General features: G+C 44.0%; 2 protein-coding genes across 9 annotated transcripts in view; both read left to right on the top strand.

The window, feature by feature from the left end:
* Positions 1-16,039, top strand: part of LOC120716344 (ribonuclease inhibitor-like) — a 38,303-nt gene extending 22,264 nt beyond the window's left edge. The window contains exons 1-8 of one of the 6 annotated variants that reach the window (XM_040003856.1): positions 1,662-2,574; positions 3,352-3,525; positions 4,011-4,184; positions 5,551-5,661; positions 7,213-7,386; positions 10,719-10,895; positions 11,923-12,096; positions 15,908-16,039. In XM_040003856.1, the coding sequence (XP_039859790.1) occupies positions 1,673-2,574; positions 3,352-3,525; positions 4,011-4,184; positions 5,551-5,661; positions 7,213-7,386; positions 10,719-10,895; positions 11,923-12,096; positions 15,908-15,920 (1,899 nt within the window). In that variant the 5' untranslated portion in view covers positions 1,662-1,672 and the 3' untranslated portion in view covers positions 15,921-16,039. Of the gene's footprint in view, positions 1-1,661; positions 2,575-3,351; positions 3,526-4,010; positions 4,185-5,550; positions 5,662-7,212; positions 7,387-10,718; positions 10,896-11,922; positions 12,097-15,907 lie in introns of those variants that run through there. The other 5 variants (XM_040003857.1, XM_040003858.1, XM_040003859.1 and 2 more) reach the window with 5 other exon arrangements.
* A 1,089-nt stretch (positions 16,040-17,128) lies between these two features.
* Positions 17,129-26,192, top strand: xylb (xylulokinase homolog (H. influenzae)). Of its 3 annotated transcripts, XM_040003870.1 has the most exons (19): positions 17,145-17,293; positions 18,139-18,221; positions 18,376-18,445; positions 18,621-18,701; positions 19,460-19,546; positions 19,619-19,747; positions 19,829-19,894; positions 19,976-20,048; positions 20,129-20,247; positions 21,419-21,500; positions 22,123-22,163; positions 22,283-22,398; positions 22,592-22,707; positions 22,822-22,895; positions 22,971-23,067; positions 23,301-23,359; positions 23,500-23,587; positions 24,315-24,409; positions 25,548-26,192. In XM_040003870.1, exons 1-19 carry the CDS (start codon positions 17,237-17,239, stop codon positions 25,614-25,616), a joined length of 1,602 nt encoding a protein of 533 aa, XP_039859804.1. In that variant the 5' UTR covers positions 17,145-17,236; the 3' UTR covers positions 25,617-26,192. The 3 variants fall into 3 exon arrangements, with proteins under 3 accessions (XP_039859802.1, XP_039859804.1, XP_039859803.1); XM_040003868.1 differs by having other exon boundaries at positions 17,129-17,293; positions 19,460-19,747; XM_040003869.1 differs by lacking the exon at positions 17,145-17,293 and adding an exon at positions 17,362-17,993 and having other exon boundaries at positions 19,460-19,747.
* The last annotated feature ends 325 nt before the right edge of the window (positions 26,193-26,517 follow it).

The raw sequence follows: 26,517 nt of genomic DNA, 5'->3' as shown, positions 1-26,517 counted from the left end.
ATGGAGGAGCAGCGGCTCTACTCTGAGCTTCTCCCAGATGGTTGAACTCCTCACCCTATCAGTAAGGGAGAAGCCTGCCACCCTTCTGAGAAAACTAATTTCTGCCACTTGTATCAGCAAAGTAGTTCTTGAGTTCACTGCTGACGACCATAGGTGAGGGTAGGAACGTAGCTCAACTGGTAAATAGAGCTTTGTTTTACACTCAGCTCTCTCTTCACCAAGACAGGCTGGTACAGGCGATCAATACACCCGCAGCATCAATCTCCCTCTCCACTTACTGGTGAACAAGAGTTCTCCACTTGGGGAACTCGTCCTTCAAGTCCTTTAAAAACACCCTTCAAAAAATACTCAAGGGGAAACAGTCAAATGCTTTCCATAAAATACATATACACTGGTTGGGAAAACTCACATGCACCTTCAAGTGTGCTTGAAAGGGTAAAGAGCTGGTCGAGTGGTTTGCAATTGCTGCATTCCGCTTGGCCTGTTGGTACCTGTCAGCTGCCTCAGAAGTCTCACAGGCTAACCGAGCCCAATAGGACATCTGGTTTGGGGGTTACCACCACATCAGGCACCAACCACCATGTGCTCACAGCTCTGGGCAGTGGTTTCGGCAATGGAGGTGCTGAACATACTCTATTTGAACTCATTTCCCCCGACAGGAATGCTGTCAAAACTCTGCTAGAGTGGGAGTTGAAGATCTCACGGACCGGTGTCTCTAGAAGGAATTCCCCATGCACACTCAATATATGTTTAGGCACAGGTCTCGCCTTTTTAGTGTCATTATTTTTTTTGTTTTTCAGCAGATGTTGGTCTGCAGGAGGTTTTAGATGAACATAAGATCAGTCTGAGGAGGAGATGTGTGAGTGATGAAACAGGAAGTAGAACCCTCCTCAACACCATCTACACTGAGCTCTACATCACAGAGGGACAGAGTGAAGAGGTTCATACCCAACATGAGGTGAGGCAGCTGGAGACAGCTTCCAAGATGGACGCCCTCCATGACGCTCCAATCAGGTGCCAGGACATCTTTAAAGCCTTACCTGACCAACAGAGACCCATCAGAGTGGTTCTGACCAATGGCGTGGCTGGTGTTGGAAAAACCTTCTCAGTGCAGAAGTTCACTCTGGACTGGGCAGAGGGCTTGGAGAACCAACATGTCAGTGTGGTGGTTCTGCTTTCATTCAGGGAGCTGAACCTGATCAGAGATGAGCAGTACAGTCTTCTGGAGCTGCTCCATGTTTTCCATCCAACATTACAGAAGGTCTCAGCAGAGAAGCTGGCTGTCTCTCAGCTTTTGTTCGTCTTTGACGGCCTGGATGAAAGCAGACTTTCATTGGATTTCACCAACAGGAAGCTGCTGTCTGATGTCACACAGAAGTCATCAGTCAGCCAGCTGCTGACAAACCTCATCCAGGGGAATCTGCTTCCCTCGGCTCTCGTCTGGATAACTTCCCGACCCGCAGCAGCCAATCAGATCCCTCCTACATGTGTTGACAGGCTAACAGAAGTACGAGGCTTCACTGACACCCAGAAGGAGGAGTACTTCAGGAGGAGATTCAGTGATGAAGAGCTGTCCAGCAGAATCATCTCCCACATGAAGACATCCAGGAGCCTCCACATCATGTGTAGTATCCCAGTCTTCTGCTGGATCACTGCTACAGTTCTGGAGCACATGTTGACTACAGAGCAGAGAGGAGAGCTGCCCAAGACCCTGACTGACATGTACTCACACTTCCTGCTGGTTCAGACAAAGAGGAAGAAGACCAAGTACCACGAGGGACATGAGACGAGTCCACAGGAGCTGACGGAGGCTGACAGGGAAGTTCTTCTGAAGCTGGGGAGGCTGGCGTTTGAACATCTGGAGAAAGGAAACATCATGTTCTACCAAGAAGACCTGGAGCAGTGTGGTCTTGATGTCACGGAGGCCTCGGTGTACTCAGGAGTTTGTACAGAGATCTTCAAAAGAGAGTGTGCGATCTTCCAGAAACCAGTCTACTGCTTTGTTCATCTGAGCATTCAGGAGTTTCTGGCTGCAGTCTACATGTTCCACTGTTTCACCAGCAGGAAGACAAAGGTGCTGAGGGATTTTCTGGATATCTGGCATAATATCCCATCACTTATTGAGCTCCTTTCAGAAACCATGAGAGAATCACTGAGAAGTAAAACCGGCCACCTGGACCTGTTTGTCCGCTTCCTTCATGGCCTCTGTCTGGAATCCAACCAGAGACTCTTAGGAGGTCTGCTGGGTCAGACAGAGAAAAACCCAGGAACCATCCAGAGAGTCATCAACAACCTGAAGATGATGAACAGTGATAAAATCTCTCCTGACAGAAGCATCAACATTGTTTACTGTCTGATAGAAATGAATAACCTCTCAATACATCAGGATATCCAAGAATTTTTGAAGTCAAAAAACAGATCAGAGAGACTCTTTGAGATCCACTGCTCAGCTCTGGCCCACATGCTGCAGATGTCAAAAGAGGTTCTGGATGAGTTGGACCTGCAGAAATACAACACATCAGACCAAGGACGACACAGACTGATTCCAGCTGTGAGGAACTGCAGAAAGGCTCGGTGAGTCCAGATGTGATCATTTACACCATAAATCAGTGTAGACTGGTAGATTTGTTTTTAATACGTAGACAGTACAAAATCATTTTCTTTTGTTTTAGTTTTACATTCAGCTTTCCTTTGGTGAAAGCAAAGCTCAGCAGTTTTTCACACGGTAAAAGGAGTATGAGGCCACTCATACTTAGGGGGTTATTGTCATTGGATCCTTAGAACACCTGGGTGGATGATGTAGATGATGGTGGTGGCTCAGTTTTTTGGTGATTAAATACAAAAAATACATAGATTTCTGTAATTGTTGGATAACATTTAAATAATATGACAGGAAAATGCAGCCATTTAAAGTCACTTTAAATCTAGCTGAAATCAATTTATTTTGTTTTATATTTATTAGAAGGCTCAATCATGTGTTGTTGTGAATGTATTTAAATGTAACATTCACTGGCTGGTAAAGATTTTGTTTTCATCTGGATGTGGGAGACTTGCTGTGTCTTTCTCTGTCAGCCACTGTGTTTGTATAGAGGTGGAGAGCAGTTACCTTATTCTGTCTCAGGCTCATAATTAGTGACATAGTGAGTGGTTCAATCTCCATGAATCACTGGAATCACAAACACAAACTGCCTACACCAACAGAAATAGCCTCTGCTACTCCAAAACTGCTCCAGATGACCTCAACAACAGAAACTGTCCTTGCTGCTCCGCCACACACACTTGAGCTTTTTTGCATTAATGTACACTCGGTCTGTCTTTATAACACAGATTGTATATTTTCTATAATCACAGACTGGCTCAGTGTGGACTCTCAGAGACTCACTATGAAGTTGTGGTCTCAGCTCTGAAGTCCAACCCCTCCCATTTGACAGAGCTGGACATGAGTGGAAACAAGCTGCAAGGTTCAGGCGTGAAGCTTCTGTGTGCTGGACTGGAGAGTCCAAACTGTCGACTGGAGACTCTGAGGTGAGTTCACTGACTGCAGCTGTTGTTTTTTTCTATATTTCAGATCTTTGATTCATGTTTGAAACTTTCTTTAGTTCCTAAATGTTCAGGATGTGTCTGAAGACAAATGTGAAGAAGTTTGAGTGCTTTCAGAAATGTTGTCTCTTGCCAAATGACTGAACAACAGTTTTTCCTTTTGGCTCCAAATAGAAGTGACAGGCTATTATGAGGATCTTGATCTCACTCAATTAAACATTTAAAACATTCCGCTTTGTTTTTCAAATTTTACTCCACTCAGCCATTTAAACTAATTGTCGTTCAGAAATCATAAAAAATGAAACTAAATATTGAAGCTCACTATTTCTATTATTGCTGGAGAAGCAACATGTTCATTCAGTATCAGCTTTTATATTCTCAATTTTCTGCTGTGAACACATTATGAATACTGAATGACTTCAAACAGGAAGTCAATTTGTTAAGCTGATACCTTTTACATTTTTATTCAGATTGGAGAAATGCAGTTTGTCAGATATCAGCTGTGATTATCTGGCCTCTGCTCTGAAGTCCAACCCGTCCCATCTGAAACATCTGGACTTGAGTCTTAACATGATGCAAGATTCAGGATTGGAGCGGCTATGTGGTTTTCTGGAGGATCCACACGGGGGACTGCAGACTCTGAGGTTAGACGCCACGTTTTTATGATATGCAAATCCAGAGAACTTAAATTTTCAGTTCTATGGATTTAACAGAATTTTATCTTACTGTAGTAGTAAGTCATTACCAGTTTACTGGGTAAGAAGCAATTAACATTAATCACACACCAGTCAAAACACCCAAAAGTTCATTTTAACTCTCAAGAACTTATTGACATTTAATGAACAGCATAGATGTCCTGCCAGTGTCAGTGTGTCTCTCCCTGCAAAGTCTTTGGGTTTTTTTCTCTTACAAAATATTTTATAAGTAAGTAAAGTTTATTTATTAAGTGCTTTTCATACACAGGTAGTCACAAAGCTCTGTGCAAGGTTAAAATAAACAGAACGTAAAGTACCAAAACAGACAATACAATGTAAATAAAATAAAAAAATTAAAAAAAACAACAACAACAACAAAATTGCTCAACAGAAGGCTTGTTAAAATAGAAAAGTTTTAAAGGATTCCACAGAGTCCACCAAACGTAGGTGTGGTCGTAGACTTCCGGTGCCCGAAGCCAGACTCAATAACCAATGTACTTTAAAAGAACCGATCAAAAGACTTGTTCCAAGGTCTCACCAAACTCCTAGTACACCTGAGTTTTGGCATCAGCCGCTGCCAAAGCTGCACTCTGCCTGGCCTGATGGTACCTGTCAGCTGCCTCTGATAACAGATAACACTCCTGTATGTATAATGTGTAGGTACAAAAATACTTTAGTCTATTTGGTGTAGATTAAACTTGCTCAGAATCATCAGATTGAGTATGTAGACTGAATGACCCAGAGGTGTACTGAGGAGTACAAGGTGAACAGGAATAGAGACAGCATATAGTCCATTGTTGAGCTCCTGTATAAGAATTAGATAACTTTATTAATCTCTAAGGAAATTATATAGTTACAGTCACTCTAGGGCAGGGGTCTCAAACAAACGGCCCGCGGGCCATTTGCGGCCCACGGGCCATTTGCGGCCCACGTCACCTCTGCTTGCGGCCGGCATATAGATGTGAAGAAGAATTTTTTTTTAATTATTATTCAAAAAATGATTTAATACGACGGCAGTGTGTTACAAGCATGGCCCTTTAAGACTGTAGCCTCGTGGGCGGTGTAGTCCGTGCTGCAGGGAGAACATGTGGGACCGCCCCTCCCGCTGTGTGTGTGTGAGGGAGGGAGAAAGAAAAGGGAAAGTCGAAAAGTACGAGGTGCTACCGAGCAGAAACGGGAGATGGAAGCAGTGCCTGACCAGCCCAGTTGTAAGTAAGCTGTAAATACTCAACTGTACACTGTGTTCGTGTTTTCCTCCGAAACAATCAAGTTCTGCTGGAGCAGCCTTTCAACGCCTCTCTCTGTCTCTCGCTAGCAAAGTTGACCCAGACAGTAAAGCTAGTTCCCGGCTACGAGCCCAACACAGAACCCGAAGTATTAGCCAGAGGTCTCCTTACCACGGTTTGGAGCCACGGACCTGGCCAAGGTAACAAGGGAGTGCAAACATGTTGAGGGCTGTGTTAATTCAGTGAGAGATTTATTTGTAAAGAAAACAATTTTCACTTGCCGTCGAAAACTAATGTGTACGCTTATGCCTGCATTTTTATTTTGTTAAATACAAACAAAATTGTAGCAGAAGTGCTGCCACGTGTCTGGCCAGAAAGAGCTGTTTATTTGGTAGTTCAATGAAACTACTGTACTATACCGCTGAGTGACTGTCTTCTGCTTGTCAAATACATTTCATTGCATTTTCATTGCAGTTAAGAGTGAGAAAAAAAATTGCGTTCATGTTTGAAATTTTGTCTTGTTACACAGTATTTGGAATTAAATAAAACAAACAAAACACTACATTTTAGGAAACATTAGTGGGTGTTTTCTTGTTTGTTTTTTGTACTACTTGAACACTAACGTGGCCCTCCAATGAGATGACAGTGCCAGAAGTGGCCTGCGGCTCATTTGAGTTTGAGACCCCTGCTCTAGGGCAATAACAGTAACAGACTGAACTGAATTAAACAATATAATATATTACAGACTTTAGAAAGATATAAGAAATAGCTCTAATATATACAAATGGCTCAATTATAGATCCATCCATCCATTCTCTTCCACTTATCCTTGTCAGGCTCGCACGGGGGGCTGGAGCCTATCCCAGCTACCATAGGGCGAGAGGCGGGGCACACCCTGGACAGATCACCAGTCTGTCACAGGGAAACACATTTAACCGTTCACACTCAAATTCATAACTATGAACAATTTAGAGTTACCAGTCAACTCAGCTGGGAAGCTGAGGTAACCAGAGAGAATGCAAACTGGGCCAAATATACCATATACACACATACACAAATATATAAATACAGATTATACAATAGGGATAAATAGAATAAACAGGAATAAGAATACCAGGGAATTGCACATTTCAACTTTTGTGAGTCTATTACACCGTTGAATGTTAAAAGAGAGAGAGAGAGAGAGAGAAAATATATATAAATATGTAAAAAATATTGCACAGTGACAAAGGCACTACACATTAGTTGTTCCCCCCTCCTTTGTCCCCCTGTTTCCCCTCACTCTCCCCTCCAGAGAGGAGTTAAACAGTTTGATGGCGTGTGGGACAAAGGAGTTTTTAAGTCTGTTGGTCGTTGACTTGGGGAGAAGCAACCTGTCACTGAACAGACTCCTCTGGTTGTTTATGGCCATATGCAGATGATGCCCAGCATTGTCCATAATGTCCAACAGGTTCTTTATTGTAGTAGGCCACGAGATGACAGACTTCTGAGCATCACGTCTGTCCTGAAGATTGTCTCCTTGGCATCTTTGCTTAGGGCTTGTTATTGTGCTGCCATCACCAGAACCTCTGTGTTGTCTTTTTCTAGCCACTATTAGGCTTAGGCTATATGTGTCTGGTTCATAATAAATTACATTAATTAGAGTCTCACTGTTGGACACATTGCATCATATAATCTGAAAAACAGTGAAACCCTCAATGATTTAAACCAGAAACTGTCGAATAAGCTTTTTTCTTTTCCTCTTTATACAGACTGGAGTGGTGCAGTTTGTCACAGGTCAGCTGTTATTATCTGGCCTCAGCTATGAAGTCCAACCCCTCCCATGTGAAACATCTGGTCCTGAGGGGAAACAACCTGCAGGATTTAGGAGTGAAGCAGCTGTGTGGTTTCCTGGAGAGTCCCCGCTGTAGACTGGAAACACTGAGGTCAGACGCTATGTTTTAGTTATGTTAAAGAGGCTGCAGACATTAGGCTGATATTAATAATAAAATAATAATGGATTGCATTTATATAGCACTTTTCGAGACCCTCAACGCGCTTTACAATTCCACTATTCATTCACACACTGGTGGAGGCAGCTACAGTTGTAGCCACAGCTGCCCTGGGACAGACTGACAGAAGCGAGGCTGCCATTGGCCCCTCTGGCCATCACCAGTAGGCAGTAGGTGAAGTGTCTTGCCCAAGGACACAACGACTGAGACTGTCCGAGTCGGGGCTCAAACCGGCAACCTTCCGATTACAAGACGAACTGCCAACTCTTGAGCCACGATCGGCGATCGCAGTATTATACTGATCTACAATCAGGATCTTCATTGTGCACTCTTCTGGTTTTGGTTCAGTCAGTATCTGGTGTGGCCACCATTTGCCTCACACAGTGTAAAACCGTTGCATAGAGTTGATCAGGTTGTTGATTGTGGGCTGTGGAACATTGGTCCACTCCTCTTCAATAGCTGAGTGATTTTGCAGAATACTGGCAGGAACTGGAACATGCTGTCATATACCCCGGATCCAGAGCATCCCAAACATACTCGATACTTCCAAATATTGTGTACAGATCCTTGCAATATGGGGCTGTGCATTATCATCCGGCAACATGACGGTTGTGGATGAATGGCACAACAATGGGCCTCGGGATCTTGTCACGGTATTGCTGTGCATTTAAAATGCGAGCAATAAAATGCACCTGTGTTCGTTGTCCATAACATACGCCTGGCCATACCAGAACTGCACCGCCACCATGGGCAAATCGATCCACAACAGTGACGTCAGCAAACCGCTCACCCATACGATGCCACACACCGATTGTTGCTGCAGCTGGTCTCAGATGATCCTAGAGGTGAACATGCTGGATGTGGAGGTACGCCTTTGGAGATGGCTCATGGCAGAGAAATGAACATTCATTTCATGGGCAACAGCTCTGGTAGACGGCTCCTGAAGAGTGAAGAAGAGCCTCAGAAAATGAGAGCAGAAGGAAAAAGGAACGGTCAGCTTTGTTTTTGATTGGCTGGAAGAGTGGAAGGTCAAAGATGTTACAGACACAGGAAGTGACCTTATAGTCAAGGCTGGAGCAACTGGGCCGTTCTGGGTTTCTCTGATTTTGCTGTTCTGGTCCTGATGCTGTGAAACCAGAGGGCAGCATATACATATTTACTAGGGGTGCAACGATATTCGTATCGATATTGAACCGTTCGATACAGTGCTTTCGGTTCGGTACGCATATGTATCGAACAATACAAAATTTTTAATTTATTTTATCAACTTTCCTTCTGACGATGCTGTCTGTGTTGAGCGCTCAGTGGATCTGCACTCGACAGTGCAGCCTAGGCGGAGCAGTCGAGTGCAGATTCACTGAGCGCAGGGCAAGCTGCACTCGACAGTGCAGCCTAGGCGGAGTAGTCGAGTGCAGATTCACTGAGCGCAGGGCAAGCTAGCGAGACAGAAGTTAAGCTCTCCTTGCAACATGGCAAATTGAACCTCCCCCATCCTCATTCAGATCTGGCGTTTGGAACTATTTTGGTTTTCATGTGACGTATGACCCTGAAGGTAAGCGTGTCATGGACTAAAGTAAAACAGTATGTTGGATGTGCCACGCAATGCTCAATTACATGGGTGGGAGCTAGTGTGTTAGCGCAGTTAGCTCCTTAACGTGTTGGCCGTCCAGCCCCATGCACGGAGCGATCCGCGGTAGCTCGTTAACGGAGATTTGCCGTGTTGTGGCGTTAACGTCATTTCAACGAGATTTACGCTGATAGCACTAGTGGGAACACAACGAATATGACTGCACATTTACACTGACAGCATCCTAGTGCAAAGACAAGTGGAAGCAGACAAAAACAACAAGCAAGCATGCTACAAACTTTACCCGAGTCATTTAGACAGCTGTTAGCACATGATTCTCCTTATGGGGACCTGATATGTTTAATATGCTGCTGAGAATATAGCTCAGAAGAAGCGTATAGTATAGCTTTTATTTTGGAAAGAGACATTTCTCTGTAATAAACTCTATTTTCCAAAGATGAGTGATTCCTCAATCAGATACAGGGCTCGCAAAATTTTTCCAGTCGGGCTACCAAAATCTCTCTCTGCCCTGCCCGTCGGGCTATCGTAGGAAGGAAAAATATATGTCAATGCTTTTGCATTCTTTCGGAAATGTAGCTGGGTAATTATGTCATTGGCATGGGTGAGCCACAATATGTGACATATTGAAATCACGTTTGAATTTGTGCTTGTTTTTTGCTTTCACTTTGCAATCGCGCGAACTGTGTATAGAGAGCGACAGCACTGATTGGTGAGTGACGATCATTTGCGCACCAATTCCTCTGACATCGTCTTATCAATCGTTAGCTTACTATGCAAACATGACAAGTGAACTGTCCCGCAGCAAGCTTAAACATGTGAGAGGTTGATCGCGCAGAGAATCGCTGAGCATTATGTGAGTCCGTGTGTAAAAGCAGCAGGATATATATTTTAGTTCTGCTGAGCCAAATAAGACAGGTCAGGGTGAAGAAGTGACAACCAAAGAAAAGCTTACCACAAAACAGAAAAGTTATGACAAATCAGACTATAAGGCAAAAAGAAAGTGCAGCTTTATGGTTTCATGGACAAAAGAATTTCTGTGGCTGCAAAATGACGAGCTAAATAACCAGGGCTGCACATAAGTGGTCTGCAGGTGCGCATTCGCTGTCAAAATAAAAAACGCGCACAAGATAAGAAGTTGCAACGCGTGTTTGCGTACATAAGATTTTCAGGAGGACAGACATTTGTTTAGAACTCTTAAAGATGTCGAAGAAGCTCCTTTAAGCAATTACTTTGGTGTTCCTCCACCTCCAAAGAAATGTCAGGAGTCCGAACCACAAAAGAAGCACGTATTCTCGGAAAAGTATTTGCAGGAGGTGAGCTGGCTTCAAACAAATGATGAACGCACAGAGATGTGGTGCGGAATGTGCCGTGAAAATTTAATAAATGACGAATTAAAAAGGCATCAACGTTTTTTTTGTATCGAAAAAATATCGAACCGTGACACCAAAGTATCGAACCGAACCGAACCGAACCGAACCGTGAATTTTGTGTATCGTTGCACCCCTAATATTTACATATATGAAATTCTTTCTAACTGTTCTTTTAACCTTGAAACATAAAGGCCTGTGGTTGAAACAAACATGCGCACACACAAACGCATATAAGCTGTTTGGATTATAAAACACTGAATGATTTCAATTAAAAAATCCAACACACATATCTTTTATTTGTTATTTAGGCTGAGCATCTGCAGTTTGTCACACATCAGCTGTGTTTATCTGACCTCAGCTCTGAAGTCCAACCCCTCCCATCTGAAACATCTGGACCTGTGTCACAATTACAAGCTGCAGGATTCAGGAGTAAAGCAGTTGTGTGGTTTTCTGCAGAGTCCATACTGCAGACTGGAAACTTTGAGGTCAGTCACCATGTTGTGTGTGGATGTACATGATAAAAACATTGTGGTGGCATTAAACTGCAGATGTAGCCCTTCATGTAGAGTAGGCCCATTATGGCAAAATCTGATTATCTAACAAAATATTCATTATAAAAAAGCACCATGCAACCATGCAAGTTAAAAGAAATCAGAAAGAAAGTAAGGAGGAGGTGGTGAGGGACACAGGGTCGTCTGGTTTGGAGTTAGGCCTGAACTATAGCAGCTGTTTCTGACAACAGGCGACCAGTGGTCCCTGTTGGCCCACAGCTTCTGGTGGGGCTGGTCAAGATTAAAGTCAGTTTCTAGTGTTATGAAAGTGTCTCTTTTTTAATTTGGCTAAATCACTGGGCCATAACCATACTGTGGACCATTCACTCTTAATTAAACAGCCATGAGCATGGAAAACAGACAAATCCTAATTTCTCTGACACTCATTAGTATATCTGAGAATAAAAAGCAGTGAAACCACACGATCATAAGCAAAGATGAGAAGCAAACTGAACAGGTTAGATAAACACAGACCAGTATAGAGTCTTTGGTCCAGACTGGAACAACTGTGTGCCCAGTTTGAGCTCTCTTCAGTGCTGTGACCTGACAGACCCAGAGGGGCCATCACATCACATTTAGAAGCTCCCCTAATGGAGCCACAACACATGTCCAATACTTAGTCTGTCTTGTTGGACCAACTGGAAGAAATGATTCAAGGACTTAGTCACAGAACAGAGATTCAAATCTCCAAAATCCAACTGGCTGCATCAGGACATATAGTCTAAAACTCTGCACAGTTTCCTATTTGAAGCTGCTTCCTGTTGGCTTCAGCTGTTTGGAGTTTCCATTTTCTAAACTTCCACATTCTGAAGCTTCTTCAACTCTGAACAGATGATGAAACACTGAATGATTTCAAGCACTTTGTCTAATAAACATAAGTGATTTCAGTTGAGAGTTATTTAATAAACTTGTGCTTTATTTTTCCTCCGCGTTTTTCTAAACTCATCTTTTCTTTATGCAGATTGGAGTACTGTTTTATATCAGCTGTTGGCTGTGAATATCTGCACTCAGCTCTGACATTCAACCCTACCCATCTGCGAGAGCTGGAGCTGAGAGGAAACAACCTGCAGGATCTACATGTGAAGCGGTTGTCTGATCTTGTAGAGAATTCACACTATAGCCTGGAAACTCTGAGGTCAGTAAATGGTTGTAGTCAGTCAATGTTGCTTCAGTGGTAATGTATTAAACATGGTTAACTTCTCTAGTAATGAAGTGTGAACAAGTTTGTTGTGGACGTACCATATTTTCCGCACTATAAGGCACACTTAAAATCCTTTAATTTTCTCAAAAATCAACAGTGTGCCTTATGTATGAATTCTGGTTGTGCTTACTGACCTCGGACCGATTTCATGTGCTACACGGCGCTCAAAAATCTGTCAAAAATGTTTAAGTACGACTTTGGTAAGAGATGAAGCCGCACTGCTTGATGGATTGTTGGACCATTACAGCTACTGTAGTCAGGAGCCTCGTGGAGTAATCTGTGTCCTAAACTCCGTCTGCTTCAGGTCCCAAAGCTAAACGAACACTGTAGCATCACTGAGAGTTACAAACTGTCTAAATTCTTTCATCTTTAATAAAATGATCAGTGTTGCTGCTTTACCAGGTGTAACAATTAAGTTTAACATCCAGGCATCCATGAAAACAGGATTCATTAAATTTAACGGAGTTAGAAGTTAGCAGGAAGTTAGCTCGCTAGCTTCCACCTAAACATGATATACCATGTTCTGACTGAGAGATTTCTGAAACAATTCAAACGTACAGCTCTGCTATCACTTCCAACATAAATGAAGACAGAAAACTAAACAGCAGTGACGTTTGTAGGGTTACTGAAGTTCTTTCAAGTCTTTTCAAGGTTTGAAAGTGCTTGAATTTCAGATATGGTGCTTAAAAGTGCTTGAAAGTGTAACTGTATTTCATTCACCATAAATAACTATCTGATTCAATAGTTTTCTTATCAGATAGAAAAATAAAATGAGTTGCAAAATGTAAAAGCAAAATTTCCCCGCCTGGGCTGCCTTGCACCTCTGTCTGGGTTTTTTGGGGGGGGGGGTTTTGCCTGTCCCGTTTGGCTCTTTTGCATCAGAATTATTGTCTAAAGGCGAAGAAAGATGCCCAACGGATTTGCTTTACCAAATTGACCATCCCAGCCTTATAGGAACGATATGGGACAGATTTGACTGGGGAAAAGAAAGGGGAGAAAGAAAGAGAGAGAAAAAAACAGCGGGGAAGAGGGACGGGGATAAAGGGCAAAAAACAAAAACCAACAAAATAAGCAGACAAAAAATACATCTATCAATCACCTGGATCACCTGTTGAGAAAGAAAAACGAAAACAAGCAGAAGAAGACAAGGGCAATACAATAAACAACATCATAATGATCTATGGGAATATAACAGTAAATAGTAAATGTTAAACATTATTGTGCAGCATGTAATATCGACAGCGCACAGTGTGCTTTGAGGTAGCAGCCAAAAAGGGTGTAGTTTGTGTGTGTGAGCACCCGTGTGTACACCTGTGAGCATGGACGCGCTTGTTTTTAAAAGGTTCCTACATGTAATGATCTGATCTCCCGTGTTTTAAATGCACCTTAGAACAACACGCAGCAACACTACACATGAGCGAGAGGAGGGAGGTTTGGGGTCTTCACACACCCCTGTTCTCTGCTAGCCATCGGGGTGGGGGAGCTTGAAGGAGGTGTTGGCCGTCCGATTGGGGCCTCCCTGCTGCTGCAGAGCCTGGGGCGGTCTGCTTGCCTCCACCCCGGGGGAAAGGGTAACATCTCCTGGGTCTAGGTGCCGTTTCCCCCTCCAGGGGTGAGGGTACCTGGACCCGGGGTATAGAGTTTGTTTGGGGAGTGTGATTGTGTGTACAGTGTCCATGTATGTCTATCCCTACGTTGGGTGAGTGCTGAGTATTTGTATATGTGTGCATGAGGGTGGGAATGCATATTTGTGTCTGTGTGTGCCTGTTTGTCTGTGTTTATATGTCAGGTCGGGTCTTAGACTCCACCTCTCTGGGAACTGCCAGGCCCTCCAAAGTGTGGAGGCCTATCTCCCCTCACCACACTCCCTGCCGGTGACTGATGCCCTCAGGGGTCGGTGCATTGGTGGTTCTTGGTGTCCGGGGCTGGGCGCTCAGGTATGTACCAGCTCACTCCTGGTGACTACTTGGCGGGGCCTGGCGCCTGTTGCTCGGTCAGGCCTCCTCCGGGGTGCGGGGGGCCCTCGGGCCTCCGGCCTCTGGGCCTGCGGCTCGGTTCACTCTGGCACAGCTGGCTGCCGGCAGAGCCGGCGGGCACGCCACTGCAGCCTCCTTTGGCTTCTGCTCCGTGGCTACTGGGTGACGCCTCGTCTGGGGATCCTCAGCCCTTCCCAGGAGGGTGGCACAGATGCCCCTCCGGTGCTCCTCCTTGGGCTCTCGCACTCTGGGGCCTCTGGATGTCTGGGGCCTGGATCTCCTCCATGCCTCCTTCATGCCCTGAGGGACGGGGCTATGGCTCTCTCATCCTCTAGCAGATCATTACATGTGGAAACCATTTGAATACAAGCGCGCTGATCCACACAGGTGTGCACACAGGTGTTCACTGTTCATAGACATAAACTACACCTTTCTTGGCTGCTATTTCCAAGCACATTGTGCGCTGTTGGTCCTGCTTGCTACACAACAACATTCAATATTTAGTATTTACTGCTGTTTACACTTAGCTAGATTAACGTGATGGTGTTGTGTTTAGTATGTTGCTCTGTTGTTTTTGTTTGTTTTCTCTTCTTTCTCTCAACGGGTGATCCAGGAGATTTTTTTTCTTTCTCTTTTTAAGTTTCCTTTCTCACTGTCCCTCTTCCCTTCTGTTTTTCTTTTCCTTCATCTGTCTTTCTCCCTTTCCTATCCCTCAGTCATATCTGTCCCGTCTGTAACAACTGAAAATAAAATGAAATTAAAAAAACAAAAAACCATTGTCTGTAGCAAACACAAAACACAGGAAAACGTGTTAAAGAGTGAAAAAAAAAAAACCCAAAAAACCCCAAAAAACAAAAATGTGTTTATCGTCAGCACCTGCACGTTCAACTACTTAAACATTATAAATGTCTTCAAGCTCACACTGAGGCCTGTGGTTCACTATCAGCCACTGATAGTGTTGGGAAGGTTACTTTTAAAATGTATTCCATTACAGATTACAGATTACATGCCCCAAAATGTATTTTGTAACGTATTCTGTTACGTTACTCAATGAGAGTAACGTATTCTGAATACTTTGGATTACTTACTATATTACCATGCTACATGAATGTACTATTACTGTGTGATTTATTACTATTACTGAAGGTTACTCGTCATACCAACTAGATGTTTAAATCTTAATATAAACGAGTAACAGTGGGTGGACATTAGGTAAGGCTGCACTTTTTGCAGTGATCTCGTGTAGAAAACTATTTGTGCGTATATAAAACAGGTCAGCGGCTCCGAACCGTAGTAAAGGGACCTCTGGCTAATACGTCGGGTTCGTGTCGGGCTCGTAGCCGAAAACTAGCTTTACTTTGTTGTCTGGGTCAACTTTGCTAGCGAGAGACAGAGAGAGTCGTTGAAAGGCTGCTCCAACGGAGCTTATTGTTTCAGAGGAAAACAGGAACACCGTGTACAGTCGAGTCTTGATAGCTTACTTACAGCTGGACTACACTGCCCAAGGCTACATTCTTTAGGGCTGTGCCTGTAACACTCTGCCTATTGCCTTCATATTAAATAATTTTTTGAACAATAATTTTTCATTATGTGGACCGCAAGTAGGGGTGACATGGGCTGCAAGACTGAGATAAATGTGCTGGAAAAGCTTGAAATGGGACATTGAAAGTGCTTAAAAAGTGCTTGAATTTGACCCTGAAAAAAGCGTATGAACCCTATCTCTGAAAACACTCGTTTATCTCCTCTGCTCTTCCTCCTTCTCTCTGCAGGTGGAGGCGATGATGGTAAACAGGACGGTGTGTGTGCTGAGAGAGGAGCAGCTGTGTCCTGATGATCCAGAGAGGTTGAAGCAGCAGCAGCTTGTGTGTAGAGACGCTCTGACTGGGCCATGTTACTGGGAGGTGGAGAGGAGAGCTTCATCCAGCAGTGACTGACAGAGGAATGAAGTGCAGATGACTGTCAGTGCTGCAGAGTGAACTGCTCTGAGAACAGCTCCACTGTCAGACACAATGTAGAGTCCAGCATCATCCCTGTGTGTCCCTCTGGATCTGACAGAGGATCATCAGTGTATCTGGACTGCTCTGCTGCTGCTCTGTCCTTCTACAGTCTCTGCACAGTCTCTGTCTCACTCTGGCTTCAGACCCTCCTGGATCAAACTCACCAGGAAAGGCTTTCAAACATCACTGATTAATAAACATAATGTTTTTATAAGATTGATGTCACGTTTTCATGTTTGTGTGCAGTTTCACTGTTTTTTTTATTAGAAATAATTAAATTGTTGCTTAAATTTATACAAAATGTCAGAAATCTGCACTGAAGGTATAACTGGACATCTTTGACTACAGTTTGTTTTTGCCGTGTTTGGTTTCAGTGTTTTCAGCTCAGTCTCACGTGTCTGAATTTACAGCCATGTTTCATTGACATACTGTAGTAACACAACTGATCTGAAATCACACAAAAACATAAAATCCTAGTAGTACTTATATTTTACTGTAAAAAACACAAACATGTTTACTGAATGATTTTCATAACTTGACATACAAATATAGATGTTAAGTTTAGAAAACGATGATTTTCCCAAACTAAACGTGACGATTCAGAAAAAAACACTGGGTCTGTTCTTTTATCATGACTGGTTTTAGTGGCCGATCAGTAACATTTACAAACTGGTGTGTAGTTTAAAGTCTGAACTTTCAACAGGAGTTAAAACACAGACTCAGCGTGGCTGCAACTTGTTGCTGTGTCAGATTAAATCCATCATGTGACCTGGAGGCGTGTCCATGGACCTCAGATAACACTCACCTTTATTCCATTTCCACACTGTCCCTGTGTGAAGTCCGCCCATAGTGCTGATTCAACATGTGCTCTGGCACCATCGTAGGCCTCGTTGCTACTGACAACAACAAATAAACCCTGTCCACTCTATTGGCTGAGCCGCGTTGAACCATGTCGGTCTGTGACGTGAACTAAAGGGTTTGGGTGAACTGTCCCTTTAAAAGCACGAACACGGAGTCTGCGCTGAGGAGGAGGAGGAGGAGCCTGTGGGCTGTGTCACTAAACGTTGGACCCCTCCTCCTCCTGTGTGGTTCCTCGCGCTCATGGCCTCCGCTCCGCGCGCTCCTCTCTACCTGGGCCTTGACTTGAGCACGCAGCAGGTAACAGCACCTCACCTGTCCCTCCTTCACCTGCGCGGAGTCTGCTGTGACGTGCTGTCCACGTGCACGTAGCAGTAAAATAACGGACTTTAGTGCGCAGGCGCAGAACGTGGAGACGGCGGAAGGTTTGATTTGTTGTCTCAGCTGGACTCCGTACTCTCGTACAGAGTCCAGCTGATCGGATAGGTTTTGACCCGCGTGCACTCGCAGATTGAAACAGGTCGATGACGTCAGAAGCTGTCACAGAGCTGCTGACGTCCGGTACGTTTCCAATAATCAATAAGAGGAAATGAAGCTGATCAGTGAATCTGAGCTCATAAAGCCTACAATGCTATTTCAGGTGTTTAAGCTGCCGTCAGTGACGTGGCCGATAACCTGTCAGCGTCTCTGTGAACAGGATGACGTCATTTTCCTTAATTTATCCCTGAAAAGTCTGAGTGACAGTAAAAATGTCAGTTTTCACACGGATGTGTCCGAGACAGCAGCAGGAAGTACAACAATTATCAGATCCTAGTTGTATAAAGACAGCGAGCACCTCCAGCTGCACCATCCTCTTCTTCACTTCATTCATCGCTTATCTAAATCATTCTTTTTCTTTACAACCACTAAAACTTTCATCAGCTCAACTTCATGAAACAATGAAACAGGAACAGTCCCTTCAAAGTAAAAGTCCTGCGGAGCTTCAACGGTTCAGATGAAGGTTCGTCCGTGGTTTCCTGAAACAGTCTGAAACATTTCCTCCTAACATGTGACATCAGCGCCCCCTCCACTGCACTTTAAACCCAGGTTTCCTGTCCAATCAGCAGCTCTGTCTTTACTCTGCTCCTCTTCATGTCTTCCTGAAGCTGAAGGCGGTGGTCATCGATGGAGAGCTGCGTGTGGTTCATCAGAGCGGGGTGCAGTTTGACGCCGAGCTCCCCGAATTCAGGTATAGATCATATAAACCTGACAGCATCAGCTGGAAGGCTTCATGAGTCACACTCACACCTGTCAGGGTGACTGGCAGGCTTTTATTGTGAAAGGATTCCAGCCACTGTCTTATTTTGAAAGTCTGACAGTTGAGGTGTGTTTGTTGCTCTCAGGACTCAGGGAGGAGTTCATATCCACACTGACAGACTCACTGTCACCTCACCTGTGCTCATGTGGGTCAAGGTGAGACACACACACACAGTAACACACACACACACAGTAACACACACGCACACACACACAGTAACACACACACAGTAACACACACAGCTCTTAAACTATTAACTCACGCTGAGGTTCATCAGCTGACTGCTGACCTGTGTTTGTGTCTCTGTGATTGGCTATTCCCCACCTCCAGGCTCTGGACCTGCTATTGGACAAGATGAAGAGGGCGGGGCTTGACTTCTCCCGTGTCAGAGCGCTGTCAGGCAGCGGTCAGGTGATGGTTAAAGTTAGACTTTGGCATAAATGTCCAATAATTTGTGAAGCATGAACAGGACGGGTGCTGCAGTATGAGCAGGAATATGTGGACACCTGGACAGGTGTGACTCTGTGCTTATTAACGTGCTGCCTCCACTCGTGCTGAGGGAAACAGGAAGTTCAGACAGTTTGTGCTGTCAGCTGATCCACAGTACAAAGTTCTTCTGGTGCAGTATGAACTTACTCAAATGTTGATGTTCTCAGGTGTTGGTGCAAATTTAAAGTGAACAGCTTGTTTAACACGAGGAGAACCAGGGGTGTCCGCATACTTTTGATCACAGCGCAGATGTCATATTAAACCTTCTGTTTTTATGAACTCAGTCTTGTTTCTGTTTTTAGCAGCAAACACTAAAAACAAATTTCCACTAAAATCTGGAGAAGAATGAGTGGAGTGTGGTGGGAAGTTTCCTGAGACAGAGTCAGTTTTCTCATGAAGTGCTTCAGTGTACATGACAGCATCGTGTCACACTAACTGCACGACTTCCCATCAGCACGTGTGACTCGGAGTAAATCCTGAAGCACTTTTGTGCTCGCTAAACATTTACCTGCTGAAATCAAAGCTGCTGAGTGATGTGCAGCTCAGAGGGAGCTGCTCACTGGGTGTCCACATACTTCTGATCATAGAGCACACTGCCATCACCTGGCAGGAGGCGGGAACCAGTCTGTAAAATTTGAAGAAAAGTGAATGGAGTCTGGTTGACTTGTGTTGTCTCTCAGCAACATGGCAGCGTGTTCTGGAGGAGAGGAGCGTCTGAGACTCTGAAACATCTGGACCCGGACCAGGACCTGCACCAGCTGCTGCAGGTGTGTGTGTGTGTGTGTGTGTGTGTGTGTGTGTGGTTAAATGCTGACTCAGGTGTGCTGCTGCGTCCTCAGGACAGCTTCTCGGTGTCGGACAGTCCGGTGTGGATGGACTCGAGCAGCACTCAGCAGTGTGAGGACCTGCAGGCGGCAGCAGGAGGCGCTCTGAGGCTGGCAGAGATCACCGGATCCAGAGCCTACGAGGTCCAGCTGTGCCACATCTGTGTGTGTGTGTGTGTGTGTGTGTGTTAAAGAGCTTTAAAGGACGCGTCCGTGTGTTTGCAGCGTTTCACAGGAAACCAGATCGCCAAGCTGCGTCAGACCCGAGCGGAGGAGTTCCAGGACACCGAGGTGAGAGCGTCACTGCACCTGCACAGTCCCACCTCCAGCTGTTTCCTCACACCTGATGAACGTGTGTCTTTTTGGTTTCAGAGGATCTCATTGGTCAGCAGCTTTGCCGCCTCTCTCTTCCTCGGTGGTTACGCTGCCATCGACTACAGCGACGGTACGGTTTGTTTGGCTCGTCGCTCTCTGAGGGTCTCGCACCCATCAGCTAATCAATGAACCCACTGATCGATTGTTCAGGCTCAGGGATGAATCTGCTGGACATCAGGACCAGAAACTGGTCTGAGATCTGCCTGCAGGCCACCGCTCCTCACCTGGACCAGCTGCTGGGAGCTCCACTGCCCTCCACATCTGTGCTGGTAAGCAGGGGAGCCTCCAGAATGTTTTCATGGGGTGGCCACACGGGGGCCACTAAAAGTATTCAGGTGTCACAGCAAAAACTGAATTTCCAGTTTTATTATAAACATGATAAAATAGGTTATTTGAGAAATACGTCAAAAAAGAGAAACAGAGAAGATTTATATGTGTAGTTAATTTCCAGCTATATCACTGAATATGGATACACATGAAAACCACAGAGCCAAGTCCACCATCTTTATATTTTACATGCTGTAGTGGCACTTTGGGAGCATTTCAAGTTGCTATACATCAATACAACCATTATAGCCCCAATTTTAATAATATTTGTGCATTAAGTTCATAGGAACTACATAAATTCCAAAAATTGCAATAAATTACAAACAAATTGAAAATCATTTTTGTTTTTTTTAACATATATTTCTAGTTGCAGAAATTTCAGAGGCTTATCCCTCAAAACTGTAAATACAAAAAAGTTGCACAAAATAGTTTCCAGCCACGGGAAATTTATTTTGAGTGTCTTCAAAAGTTTTATTTTTGAAATACACCAACTTTTATAAACTGCAGGAAAAACGAAAATAAATATTATAATGCAAATTTCTGAAGAAACCAGCAGTGCATTTTGAGTTCTGCATCCCAGAAACTATTCAGAAAGGCAGGAACTCAAACATTAATTTAAAAACACCAGCATGTCTTTGTAAACGCCCTAAAGGAAAAAAATAAATTTTACGCGAAAATGACATCAGTTCCGGTTTCGGGCAGGTAACGTAGGAAGTGTTACGAACAGCTGATCGGATCGGCAAAGCATGTTTCTGGAATATTATGTTTTTGTTGCTGCAAGTGCTTTTTACGCAACTTTTTGCAAAGCTATAAGTGGAAGGAAACCATGACCGAGGACAAGCTGAATGCAGAAGATGTAAGTACAACTCCTCCATATTGTTTATTTTATTTTATTTTCACTTGCTAAATAGGGGAGAAAGAAAGAGGGAAAGAAAAACAGCGGGGAAGAGGGACGGTGATAAAGGGCAAAAAACAAAAACCAACAAAATAAGCAGACAAAAAATCCATCTATCAATCACCTGGATCAAAGGGATAACAAGTTAATGTTTCCACTGATTGTGAGCTTTTTTGTGCTCATGTTGGTCCGTGACATTCTGGTCTGCCTGTCTGCAGGGCCCCGTCTCCTCCTACTTTGTGCATCGGTACGGTTTCTCTGAGAGCTGCAGTGTGGTGGCGTTCACTGGAGACAACCCAGGTACATGTGAGATTATTGATGGTTAATCATTAGATTTGTTCCCCAACATCATGAAGTGTGACTGTTTAAACACAAACATCAGGCCTGTTTGAAAGAATCCTGCAAAGCTTGATCTCAGTGAGGTCATATGAGATGAACTTTATTTATCCTGAATGAGACAACAAACACAAGCTTCAACAAAGCAGCTGAAATATGTTATAGAATAAATATGTAGTTAAACTAACAACCAGCATTTAATGAGATCATGTAAACATGTTACTTGTGCTGATGTGAACCTGTAGTCACACAGGTCCACATCAGCACTGCATGACAACCACAATAATGTGAAAATTAACAAAACGTGTGGGTTATGATTCACCATGAAATTAAAGAGAAATCTAAAGCATGTAAAACAAATAAGTGTAAATAAAAGTTCTACTAATATGAGAAATTAAATAAAATATTAAATGAATAACAAAATAGAATAAAATAACATCATTAAACACAAAATTAATAAAGTGATATAAAAATAATGAATTGAAAACAATAAATAAATAAATAAATAAAAAAATGCTAAAACAGAGACGTGATTCAAATAAACTGAACGTGAAAAACGTTTGAATCAAACCTGTTTCTGTTTCAGCGTCGCTGGCAGGAATGAGGCTGCAGCCCGGAGACGTCGCCGTGAGTCTGACTCTGACACACTTCCTGTCATCACGCCGGGTTACTGTGGCTGTTAATGTGTGTGTGTGTGTGTGTGTGTGTGTGTGTGTGTGTGTGTGTGTGTGTGTTTGTGTGTCCAGGTGAGTCTGGGGACCAGTGACACGGTGTTCCTGTGGCTGCAGCAGCCTCGTCCGGCTCTGGAGGGTCACGTCTTCTGTAACCCGGTGGAACAGCAGGAGTACATGGCTCTGCTGTGGTACACACACACACACACACACACACACACAATCAAACACACACAAACAAACAGGTGAGCTGTCAGGTGAGGGTTCAATGATGTCAAGAAAGTCAGAGGGAACCAGACTCCTCGATGCGTCCGCCATGTTGGTTAGGAAAGGGGGTGGAGCCAGAGACAGGCTGCAGTGTTTCAGGTGTTTTGTCATCAGCAGCTTCAAGAACGGGTCTCTGACGAGGGAGCGCGTCAGGAACGAGTGTGCTGGAGCATCATGGGAACTTTTCTCAGCAGCTCTGAGGGACACGCCGCTCGGAAACCATGGAAACATCGGTGAGGTTCATTTCACCTCATCATTTCCTGTCCTTGCTTCAGTTCCTTTCTTTTTCCTTACCTTCCTTCCTTCCTTGCTTCCTCTGTCTGATTCCTTGTGATGTGTGTTTTCAGGCTTTTATTTTGAAACTATGGAGATCACTCCTCCTGTGATTGGTGTTCATCGCTTTGACTCTGCTGACTGTGAGGTCTGTGCACCAACATTTATCACGTTTCCATCTATTAACACCCAGACTGTGACATACCTGTCCCACCTGTTTCAGGTGTCCTCGCTGAGTCCTCAGGTGGAGGTTCGGGCTGTGGTGGAGGGTCAGTTCCTGTCCAGACGGCTTCATGCTGAGAGACTGGGATACTCCATCAGTAAGACCTCCTCAGACCTCACACACTTCCATTTGTTGTTTGATTTTACTGTGTGAGGAAACTCGTGGATCACGCTCAGCTCTGATTACACGTTTTAAACCTGAGCCCTCGTTTCATACAGAAGTCTTTACACTGGTTCTGATTCTGAGCCAGAGCGCTTAAGCCGTCGTCCTCCTTAGATAAACCTTGAATGTCCTTTAAGTCTCAGCTGGGAGGACATTTTGTGTTTTCAGTTCCAGGAACCAGAGTTCTGGCGACGGGAGGAGCGTCATCGAATAAAGAGATCCTGCAGGTCTGTCTGTGGCTTTATTAGCACCCACATGCATAGACTGTATGTAAAAGATGGACATAGCCATGATGATGTCATCAAAGCAGCAGCATTTTTGTGAGTTTCAGAGGGAGAAGAGTCACTTCCTGTGGTCTCCTCCATAGGTGCTGTCTGACGTGTTCAACGCTCCGGTCTACACCATCGACCTGTCCGACTCCACTTGTTTGGGTTCAGCCTACAGAGCTCTGCACGGTCAGTGTGCTCACAGCTTTTATTTTGAAAAACCCGCACTAGACTGCCTCGTCTCTAAGCTCTGAGAGAGTTTCAGTTTGAAGAGAGAAGAGAAGGACAGGACATAAAAGGAAAGGAACAAAGGAGAGGAAGCAGACTGTTAGCAGCTGTTAGCAGACTGAAAGTGGTCTAGTTGGCAGTTACTTGCAGTCTGTTAATAACTGACATGAGAACTTTATGTGATTGGATAAAGCAGATGTTGACAAAGCGAATCAGAAAATGTTAATTCACAATACTATGGTATCATGAGATGTCTGTGGAGTCTCAGCTCAGGTGCATATATGCAGACTGTATACTTGGTCTCAGCCCGATGACCTGCAGTACTCTGGTGGCAGCCCTGATGGAGATGGCTGTGACACCTTGCTCATTGGTCTGTGGAAATGGAAAAACAGGGTTCTATATTTTTTTGATTTCCTTTCACATGAATAAAAATATTTGGACCAAGTTCTTAAACTCAGGCAATTTCTTTACTTTGTCAGACCGCTCTGATGAAACATTGCACTCAGGTCCATGAAAAAGGGAGAAACTATGTCTACAAACAGAAAAACATGTTGACATGACTGATTCACAGCCTGCAGTGAGACCATCTGACATCAGAACAGGAAAAAGGCGGATCAGTGAATTCTGCTTCAGGTGTTTGTGAAATATGGCTGTAAGAAACCTCTGATTGGTCGATGTCTGGTTTCAGGCCTGGTGGCAGAATCCGGAGCGTCCTTCGTTGATGTGGTGAAGAAAGCACCAGAACCACGACTGGTCGCCACCCCGCATCCGAAGGCGAAGGAGGTGAGGCGGCCACTGTATGATGATGCGCTGCTGGCCTCTGAAGCTGAACTGTGCAGCAGGTCTCTGAGGCAGCAGGAGCTTCATGAAACGTGCCCTCATAACCACAGAAACACTTTCTGCTCTCCAGCAGAGACCAACACCAGTGTTTCTGGGGAGACATTAAGGTGACGGACCAGCTGCACATGTAACACACTAACAGTAAACAGCTAATCGTAAACACATACCTGCTGGATTTTATGTGTCATGTGATTCAAACACACGTTACCCGATGAATCCTCCGCTTCTTTTAAACATGACTCAGTCCTTCACATGTTTTACTTCCTGTCACTGCTGCAGCTGGTCCGTCACCTTAATGAAACCCCCGTGTTGGTCTCTGTGAGCTTCTGCAGCATTTTTCTGTTTGCTGCTATTTTCTTCAGCTGCAGTGTGTTTGAGCTCTCAGTGCCGCTGTATGAATCTGGTCTAAAGCAACCTGCAGGACGCTGGAGCAGATGAGTCCAAAGAACACACTGAACAAACTCAGTCTTACCAAGTACATTTGTCTTATTTCTAATCAAAATAATCTCATCACACTTAAAATAAGACACAATCAGCCACTGAGTAGCTGATTGGCAGACTTTTTCACTTATTCCAAGCAAAACAATTTTGTATTAAGTGAAAAAAATCTGCCAGTGGAACAAGTGAAAATGATGTAGTTTCAAGATGCCCTTTCTAAAAACATGTTCCTAAATCTTACTGAAATGTTACTCAGTAGTTGATTGTGTCTCATTTTAAATGTGATGAGATTATTTTGACTAGAAATAAGACAAATACACTTGGTTCAAGATCACAAGGTTGGTACAAGATTTTGAGTTTTTGCAGTGCAGGCTCTTGTCCCGTTCAGAGTTCCTCCACTTTCCTGTAAGTCAGTTTCCATCAAACAAACCTGTGAACACTCATTAAACTCACTCGCTGCTCATTCACTGACACACACAGCCTCCCACAAGTGTTTCCAAGATGGCCTCTAAGCGCTGAGATTAAGGTGCAGACATGCAGCGTGTTTGAAAAGTGTCTCTGATGTCTCAGATATAGCCCCGCCCTCTCTGTCAGGTCAGGAAGCAGAGGCGAGCTCAGGATTTCTTCCTCTGTTTTGTTTCAGGTGTACGACGAGCTGCTGAAGCGCTACGTGCAATTGGAGGAGAGAGTTGTGCAGAAGAGCCACAGCTGAGCCTCAAACCGCCATCAGTGAAATCCCGCGACCGCCATTTTCTACTGAAGCCAGCTTTGAGTTTGACTTTTACACCTGTTTACCTGAAAGAAGATCAGAGTCATCACAGGAACCCTCAGCCACCTGAAGATGGGCTGCTCGCTTCGACTTCAGCCTGATTGGATCAATGACATCATCATGTCAAAGCCTGGTTGGAGGATAGCATTAACACAGCACCGTATGATTTTATATGGGGGAGCAGATTTGCTCAGTCCACCAGCAGTGAAACAGAAAAGAAGCTAAAATGATGAAACAGCCAGCGAGCCGTGACTGTGTCGCATTTTAAGCTCCAACAATCTGAGATGAGAGTGATCGGCTGAAGAACGTCCACATTAGTGCCAGCAGGGTCCTGCAGAGCAAAGTTTAACATCCCAAAGTTTTTCAGAGTCTTCTTTTCACTCGTGACAGGCCTGACATGTCTGTGACGTTTCTGACTGAAGCCCCTCCCACTGCTTCATCACCTGGATCCAGGTAGCATTAGTTATTCACGTGTAATTTTTAGTGTACAGTCTGAAATAAAGTGAACGAGTTCGTGAACATGTGTTTGGTTTCTCTTGCTGGAAAAAATAAAAAAGCAAAATTTAATCAAAAATATTAAAAATGTACATAATAAAATACAAATCAATTCAAAATAAAGTAAACAATGTGTGAAATTATATTATAGACTAAATAAAATTTAAAAGAGTACGTGATACAAAATAAAAGAAAATTATGATTAGAAGTAAAAACTATTTTTAAAGCGAAAAGTGAAATTAAGAAAAAATCAAAGATCTATTTTTAAGCGTTTATTGTAATTTTCTCAGTTTTCATGTTGAGACATTTTTATTTTTCTACATTTCCATAAGATTCGTTCATCCAGAAA

Source organism: Simochromis diagramma, unplaced genomic scaffold (genome assembly GCF_900408965.1).
Source record: "Simochromis diagramma unplaced genomic scaffold, fSimDia1.1 OVJJ01000367.1, whole genome shotgun sequence".
Lineage (NCBI taxonomy): Eukaryota > Metazoa > Chordata > Actinopteri > Cichliformes > Cichlidae > Simochromis > Simochromis diagramma.
Note: the sequence above shows the minus strand (reverse complement) of the source record. Positions and strands in the feature narration are given on the sequence as shown.